At 46.3% G+C, this 8,992-nt stretch overlaps 1 protein-coding gene across 1 annotated transcript in view; it reads right to left on the bottom strand.

Annotated features, from left to right (window-relative positions):
• The window catches only part of LOC121961111 (putative transporter SVOPL), an 11,169-nt gene extending 6,386 nt beyond the window's left edge, over nt 1–4,783 (bottom strand). The window contains 4 exon segments of the mRNA XM_042510976.1: nt 87–185; nt 300–391; nt 3,320–3,430; nt 4,600–4,783. Of these exon segments, the coding sequence (XP_042366910.1) occupies nt 87–185; nt 300–391; nt 3,320–3,422 (294 nt within the window). The 5' untranslated portion in view covers nt 3,423–3,430; nt 4,600–4,783.
• Between the last annotated feature and the right edge of the window lie 4,209 nt (nt 4,784–8,992).

Raw genomic sequence — 8,992 nt, 5'->3', positions numbered from 1 at the left:
GTGTCATTGGAGACAGTGCACACACTTTGACCGTCACTCACTGATCAAACGATTGATCGATTAAAGATCAATAATTTGTGACTCACTGTGGAGACCAGAGCCACCTGCCAGTCATCCAGACGCCATTCACAGCGAATCTCTGGAGAAACCACCGCCAGCAGCATGATCTCCATCGCCTCCACGATCTACACACACACACACACACACACACACACACACATTACCACAGAGACACACAGCAGCATGATCTCCATCGCCTCCACAATCCCCACACACACACACACACGTAACACACTCACATTGGAGCTGCCCATGATGAGGAAGAGCAGGATGTGAAAGCGTCCAAAGCCGATGGTTTCCACGGCGTCCTCCACAGTGAATGTCTGCTCTGCTGGTGCACATAGTGTCAATAAAGTTTGATTACTGAACTGATCATAAAAACCTGTGTGTGTGTGTGTGTGTGTGTGTGTGTGTGTGTGTTTGTGTGAACGCCTCCGTCACATCGGCATCAGACTGCTGGTTTGTAGTTGTGATTTATTTCAGAATTTTTTTCTTACCAGCTGTGAGCTGCTGTGACTAGCTGTGACTAGCTGTGACTCGCTGTGACTAGCTGTGAGCTGCTGTGACTCGCTGTGACTAGCTGTGAGCTGCTGTGACTAGCTGTGAGCTGCTGTGACTAGCTGTGAGCTGCTGTGACTAGCTGTGACTCGCTGTGAGCTGCTGTGACTAGCTGTGAGCTGCTGTGACTAGCTGTGACTCTCTGTGAGCTGCTGTGACTAGCTGTGACTCTCTGTGACTAGCTGTGAGCTGCTGTGACTAGCTGTGACTCGCTGTGACTCACTGTGACTTGCTGTGAGCTGCTGTGACTCGCTGTGAGCTGCTGTGACTTGCTGTGACTCGCTGTGAGCTGCTGTGACTAGCTGTGACTCGCTGTGACTAGCTGTGAGCTGCTGTGAGCTGCTGTGACTTGCTGTGACTCGCTGTGAGCTGCTGTGACTAGCTGTGACTCGCTGTGACTAGCTGTGAGCTGCTGTGACTCGCTGTGACTAGCTGTGAGCTGCTGTGACTCGCTGTGATCTGCTGTGATTCGCTGTGAGCTGCTGTGACTAGCTGTGACTAGCCGTGAGCTGCTGTGAGCTGCTGTGACTCGCTGTGACTAGCTGTGAGCTGCTGTGACTAGCTGTGAGCTGCTGTGACTAGCTGCGACTAGCTGTGACTCGCTGTGAGCTGCTGTGACTAGCTGTGACTCGCTGTGAGCTGCTGTGACTCACTGTGACTTGCTGTGAGCTGCTGTGACTCGCTGTGACTCGCTGTGAGCTGCTGTGACTCGCTGTGATCTGCTGTGATTCGCTGTGAGCTGCTGTGACTAGCTGTGACTAGCCGTGAGCTGCTGTGTGACTAGCTGTGAGCTGCTGTGACTCGCTGTGAGCTGCTGTGACTAGCTGCGACTAGCTGTGACTCGCTGTGAGCTGCTGTGACTAGCTGTGACTCGCTGTGACTCGCTGTGAGCTGCTGTGACTCACTGTGACTTGCTGTGAGCTGCTGTGACTCGCTGTGAGCTGCTGTGACTCGCTGTGACTAGCTGTGAGCTGCTGTGACTTGCTGTGATCTGCTGTGAGCTGCTGTGAGCTGCTGTGACTAGCTGTGACTCGCTGTGAGCTGCTGTGACTAGCTGTGACTAGCTGTGACTCGCTGTGAGCTGCTGTGACTAGCTGTGACTCGCTGTGACTCGCTGTGAGCTGCTGTGACACACTGTGACTTGCTGTGAGCTGCTGTGACTCGCTGTGAGCTGCTGTGACTCGCTGTGACTCGCTGTGAGCTGCTGTGACTCGCTGTGACTAGCTGTGACTTGCTGTGAGCTGCTGTGACTCGCTGTGAGCTGCTGTGACTCGCTGTGACTCGCTGTGAGCTGCTGTGACTCGCTGTGACTAGCTGTGAGCTGCTGTGACTTGCTGTGAGCTGCTGTGACTCGCTGTGATCTGCTGTGATTCGCTGTGAGCTGCTGTGACTCGCTGTGAGCTGCTGTGACTAGCTGTGACTCGCTGTGAGCTGCTGTGACTAGCTGTGACTAGCTGTGAGCTGCTGTGACTAGCTGTGAGCTGCTGTGACTAGCTGTGACTCGCTGTGAGCTGCTGTGACTCACTGTGACTTGCTGTGAGCTGCTGTGACTCGCTGTGAGCTGCTGTGAGCTGCTGTGACTAGCTGTGACTCGCTGTGAGCTGCTGTGACTCGCTGTGACTCACTGTGACTTGCTGTGAGCTGCTGTGACTCGCTGTGAGCTGCTGTGACTCGCTGTGACTCGCTGTGACTCACTGTGACTTGCTGTGACTCGCTGTGAGCTGCTGTGATTCGCTGTGACCTGCTGTGAGCTGCTGTGATTCGCTGTGACCTGCTGTGAGCTGCTGTGACTCGCTGTGACTCGCTGTGACCTGCTGTGACTCACTGTGAGCTGCTGTGACTCGCTGTGACCTGCTGTGACTAGTTGTGACTAGCTGTGAGCTGCTGTGAGCTGCTGTGACTAGCTGTGACTCACTGTGAGCTGCTGTGACTCGCTGTGACTAGCTGTGACTAGCTGTGAGCTGCTGTGACTCGCTGTGAGCTGCTGTGACTAGCTGTGAGCTGCTGTGACTAGCTGTGACTAGCTGTGACTCGCTGTGAGCTGCTGTGACTCGCTGTGACTCACTGTGACTTGCTGAGAGCTGCTGTGACTCGCTGTGAGCTGCTGTGACTCGCTGTGAGCTGCTGTGACTCGCTGTGACCTGCTGTGAGCTGCTGTGATTCGCTGTGACCTGCTGTGAGCTGCTGTGACTCGCGCTGTGACCTGCTGTGACTCACTGTGAGCTGCTGTGACTCGCTGTGACTCACTGTGAGCTGCTGTGACTCGCTGTGACCTGCTGTGACTCACTGTGAGCTGCTGTGACTCGCTGTGACTAGCTGTGACCTGCTGTGACTCGCTGTGACTCACTGTGACTCGCTGCAGCTGCACAGCTTCAAATCCAGATTTCATATCAGGATTTATTTATTCAAATATTCAACTTTTTTGTTTCATGTTTTAGAGTCAAAACAGTTAAAGATGGAAACAACCTGCTGAGCTCTTTATTTATGATTCTAAACACGTGAATAATGAAATAATCTTTAGAGCCGCTCAGTAACACCAGAGACCGCCTTATTATATATATATATTATTAAACTGGTATTTTTCAATGATTTCCGGAGACCTGAAGATAAAAAAAAAGAAAACTGAAATCAAATAATTGTTATTATTAAAATCAGATCGGCTGATTGTTACAGAATTATTGATTATTGATCAAGGGCTGACCGTTGTTTTTGCCGCTCTGCTGTTTGTCTGCAGGTTTCTCCTGCAGCTCCACCTCCTGCAGCTGGATGGCACTCACCAGCTGAGTCCTCATGTAATCCCCCATCCTCAGCACTAACACACACACACACACACACACACACACACACACAGATACAACATGTCTGAGATCAACACAGAAGCACCCCCTTGACTTGTTTAACCCTTTAGAGCTGCTTTAATACCACATTTAATATCACACACACTCGTATCGCTCTGTGCACTCATATTACATTAATCTGATTTTCTACTTTCATTGAGTTTTGTCTGAGTCCGGCAGGAACCGGCTCACTAAAAAGTGGATTTAAAGTGAACTGCAGCCTGAGGAGGTGAATCCCGTCTGAGCCGAATCCTCACACGCGCTCTGTAAACATGACCTCACGTGACATAGGTCGTGTCTGACACGTCATCAGCCTCCATCAGACAGAAACCGTAAACCAGCGGGTTTTTAAACGGGCTTCGTGTGAACATTAAACTGAAGCTGCAGGTGGAACATTCAGGGTTAAAATAGAACACCTTCCGAACATTAGCTGCTGTGAGCCTCACCTGTCCGCAGGAACATTAGCTGTTAGCCTCACCTGCCCGCAGGAACATTAGCTGTTAGCCTCACCTGCCCGCAGGAACATTAGCTGCTGTGAGCCTCACCTGTCCGCAGGAACATTAGCTGTTAGCCTCACCTGCCCGCAGGAACATTAGCTGTTAGCCTCACCTGCCCGCAGGAACATTAGCTGTTAGCCTTACCGGCCCGCAGGAACATTAGCTGCTGTTAGCCTCACCTGCCCGCAGGAACATTAGCTGCTGTGAGCCTCACCTGTCCGCAATAACATTAGCTGTTAGCCTCACCTGTCCGCAGGAACATTAGCTGCTGTGAGCCTCACCTGTCCGCAATAACATTAGCTGTTAGCCTCACCTGTCCGCATAACATTAGCTGCTGTTAGCCTCACCTGTCTGCAGGAACATTAGCTGCTGTGAGCCTCACCTGTCCGCAATAACATTAGCTGTTAGCCTCACCTGTCCGCAATAACATTAGCTGTTAGCCTCACCTGTCCGCAGGAACATTAGCTGCTGTTAGCCTCACCTGTCCGCAGGAACATTAGCTGTTAGCCTCACCTGTCCGCAGGAACGTTAGCTGCTGTTAGCTTCACCTGTCCGCAATAACATTAGCTGTTAGCCTCACCTGTCCGCAATAACATTAGCTGTTAGCCTCACCTGTCCGCAATAACATTAGCTGCTGTTAGCCTCACCTGTCTGCAGGTAAGCACGCCACGAACGGTAGCGCGCCTTCACGTTAATTTAACGTTTCCGGTGGTTAATAAACGAATGGCGGTTTGTTCTATGTTTGTAGTCACGGCGCAGTTTGACTTTAATGTCCCTCACTTTGTCCTCTTTGTCTCTGCTTCATCCTGCGGCCCAAAACGGCTCCTCTGCTCTGTTTGTTCACCTGCTCAGGTATACCCGGAAGTAACTCGCGCGACCTCATCGTCACCGTGGAGCAGGCAGGAGGGGGAGGGGTGTTTACCTGTGAGCCTCAGGTGACCATCACATGGAGGCCTGTTGGATCCAAATGATCTCCTGTTTGATCATTCAGTTTGATACAAAAAATATGACAACAGGCAGCTGTATAACACCAAAAAGTTAAAGAATAAAATGTAAAAAATTAAAGAATAAGGTTATGAAAAATAAAGAAAAAACATAAAAAAAAAATAATTAAAAATGAATGAATCAAGCCAAAAAATATATATAATGAACAAAAATTAAAGAATAAAATAAATACATATAATAAAGACAAATATTAAAGAATAAAGACAAAAAAAATAGGATTAAAGACAAAAAAATTAAAGAATAAGTAAATACATTTAGAGAACAAAGAAAATAGTTAAGAATGAAGACAAAAATGTTAGAGAATAAAGACAGAAGAACTCCACATTAAAGAAAAAAAAGACAATAATGAAAAAAATACAGAATAAAATAAAAACATTCAGAGAATAAAGGCAAAATGAAGACAAAAATGTCAAATATCAATATACAAGCATCTAGAGAATAAAGAAAAATACAGAAATATTGAAATGAGTTTCCAAGTGAAACCGGAGCTCGTTAGTTTTTAGTGACGGAGACCTAATAAGAATCTCTCATCTCAGAAACCGAAAACATAATGATTGATTCCCTTCATCATCAATGTGATTTCAATCTCAGTTTTTATACTTTGGACAATCAATCAATGAATCAATAATCAGAGGAGAGAATGACAGCCAGAGTTTGAACACATCTGAATCTTTAATGTTTTTAACACAATCTTTCGACTGAAACACCACAGGAGGTCATGTGACACATCACGTCAGCTGACCGCTCACCTGGCGGCTGGCCAGCAGGTGAGGCTGCAGGCAGTGTTTCCAGCTCACTGATTGGACGGAAAAATAACCTTTCCCTTCGGCACGTTTCACCCGCGCTGCTTCACTCAGATACCTGGACCACATCACACCTGGTCTGATGAGGACTCACCTGGTCTGGGTCTGAGTGAGGCAGCGAGGTGAAACAGAGTCCAGAGAGGAACAACAGGAATGTGGGTTGACCGTAAGGAGGCTCGTTCAGGACAAAACTGCCGACTCGTACCGTGTGAGGATCAGTTTCAGGTGTTTGACAGGTGAGCGGGGAGTGTCCTTGTTTTTCGCCTTTTTTTTCTCCTGTGTTTGCACGACTTAAAAGTTACAATCCGTTGTTTAAAAAGTGACTTTGCAGTTTGCTCGCTTTGTTGTGTAAACAGGTTTCAGTCTCAACGCACACGCTGGTGTTTGCACCCGTTTCTCTTTTAAAAGCGAGAAACTAAAGATCCAAACGCTGTTTTCACGATGTTATCTCGACGCCGCGGGGTCAGGATCTGCACAAGTCAATATTTTCTACTAACAACACACTGATTTGTGCAAACAGGGTTCCTGCGGCTGAAAGACAATAAAACTATATACTTTCTAAGACTTTTAATGCCACTTGAGATGAAATTTAACACCATGAATCAACTTTTTTTGCACAAAGTTAAGAACAGTTTTGCCAAAACATTTCTGTCTGAGTGGAAAAGTTTGATCTGGTTAGAGGTGGGAAATATCTGGCACTTATTGGTGAGTCTTATTTCTGGGTTTTGTCTCACTCTGTTTGTGGGATTATTTCATTTCACTGCTTCACTTCCAACATCAAGAATTTAAGAAGAGCCATTCAGTAAATTATTTAAGATGTTAGCAATAATTTTGAGATTTTACAATGCAATGTCACAAAAAGTAATTCATAAAATCCTTTTTTTCAAAGACTTTCGAAAGATGTGAGACTTTTTAATACCAATGTTTTTAGAGGAATCAATTCAATGACTTTCAAGGCTTTTAAGGATCTGCAGGAACCCGGAGTGTGCAGGGTTCAAGAACTTTGGGTAAGTGAGTCAGTAGTTTTGTCCCAAATAAACGTCTGCAGGTTAACGAGTCGACAGGCTGACAGGTCAGCAGGGCAACGAGTCAACAAGTCGACAGGTCAACAGGCCGTCGAGTGGACAGGTCGACAGGTCGACAGGTCTGCTGGGTTCTCACTGGGGATCACAGATGTAGAAAACACAGAAACATTAGAAAACACTGAAGGAAACATTCAGGAGTTTGTGAAACCTGCAGATTTTGGGTCGGGGCGCCTGCAAGCTGAACTTTGTGTTGGGTGTGTATGACAAGTTTCGGACACACCTTGAGTCGTTAGCACCATGTGATACTGGAGGCGGGGCCGAGCTGTTCAGCTTGACTGACGGGTGCCTGGTCCAATCAGAGCGCGTCCAGCCGGTGGGTTTCTGTCCGTGAAGGATGTGTTTGTTAGCGCTGACGTCCGTTTGGCAGAGCAATCACAGATAAAATATGATCTATAGATTTACTTTCTATTCAACAGGAGATCCACTTTGATCGATGCACTGTTCCCTGGAACCATCCTCTTCAGAGTGAAACAGATCATTGCAAATGCAGAACAGAAACAGGATGTCTCAGGATGGAGTTTGGATGGCACTGTGACATGGATCTCTCTTTGCTCACTCTGAACTGGATGTGGAACAACTTTAAACAACTTTTAGCAGCATGCTAACATTAACAGCAACATCACGAGTAGCTAAAGCTTCAAACTGAGTCAAACATGCTGAAGGAGACCAGAGACCAACAAATCCTCTGGCACCAAAACCAGATTTCACAACTTCTTCACAACAGCACAGAGAAAACAGCCAATCAGCAGAGAGGGGAACCAGACCTTCACCCGAACAACCAGCACGTAAACACCAAAACATCATCATTCTCACTGCCATCATTTTAATCAACATGACCATCAACCTCCGGAAAAACACTGGACTACAGGACAAGGAGCCTGAGCTCATCCTACAAACGTGACGAGATGACAGTGAACACGTCGATATTCATAGAACTAAAGTTTGTGAGGTCCATTCAGACCAAAGACCAGAAGGACTCAACCTTGCTGTTTGGGGGCCACTTTTGCAAAATTGCAGGAGGCCAAGGGCCAGTCGCAGCAGCCCCATACATGCCAGGATATTAAGACATTTGTAGGATTGAAGGACATTTCGTGGACTTCAGACCATTTTTTGGATTTTAGGGCATCTCCAGGATTTTAGACTGTTTCTAACATTTCAGACGTTTGTAAGATTTTAGGATGTTTCTACAATTCTAGGGCATTTCTAAGGTTTTAGGACATTTATAGGATTTTAGAACTTTTTTTTATTTTAGGCCATTTCTAAGATTTTAAAATGTTTCAAGGATGGAAATAATAATCTGACGGGCACTAATCAGACAGACACATTTGCAATTTCTTGTTGGAAACTCCAATGTGGTGTACACCAAGGTTCCATCCCAGGTCCTGTTTTGTTTGTCTTAACTTTTAGGCAGATCAGTGGTAAGAATCTATTTTCATGTCTGCGGTGGGTATGACAGCCTCCAGGGAGGAGCTGATGTGTAGCTTTATCTTTAGTTTCTGGTTGTGATGAATGTCTGGTTTCCCCTTTCTGCACCCGAACTTTTTTAACCCACCTGTCATGTGATTAACTCATCTAAAGCATCCTGCCCATTAACTGATGGATGCAACATATCAGCGATGAAAATACTGGATATCAAAGCGATGCATTAGCGCAAAATTTTTTTGTCGTTGCCACCGATACATGAACACACGAGCAAACAGCTAGGCTAAGCAACGTCTTTACAGAGAAACAAGCGCCGGCTCAAAATCTACAGCGAGCTCAAACACAAGAGAACACAACCATAGAACAGTAGTTTGGTCTTTTTTTGATCAAAATAAAAATATTTAAAGTATACTTTCATATATAAGTGATAAAAAATAAGTAACATCTCAATACTCCAATAATAACTCTCACATTAATGTTGTGCTCATTGGGATTCTATCTCTTTACAGATATTTATATTAATTCTTAAAGATATTTATATATACTTTTTTTCCTGTTTTATGTCCCCCTGTCGTAGGGACTGTACGCCACCTCCAGCTGTCAACAGTGCAAAGACCTCATTGATATGATTCATGAGCGGAGACCTGGTCCCCATGGCTGATGGGAGTGTGGAAGGCAATAAGTGGTTGATGAGGAAATGGTATGAGGCTGACGGTTAGCACCAC

Source organism: Plectropomus leopardus, chromosome 22 (genome assembly GCF_008729295.1).
Source record: "Plectropomus leopardus isolate mb chromosome 22, YSFRI_Pleo_2.0, whole genome shotgun sequence".
Taxonomy (NCBI): domain Eukaryota; kingdom Metazoa; phylum Chordata; class Actinopteri; order Perciformes; family Serranidae; genus Plectropomus; species Plectropomus leopardus.
The sequence above is the reverse complement of the archived record's forward strand: the minus strand, read 5'-3'. Positions and strand labels throughout refer to the sequence as shown.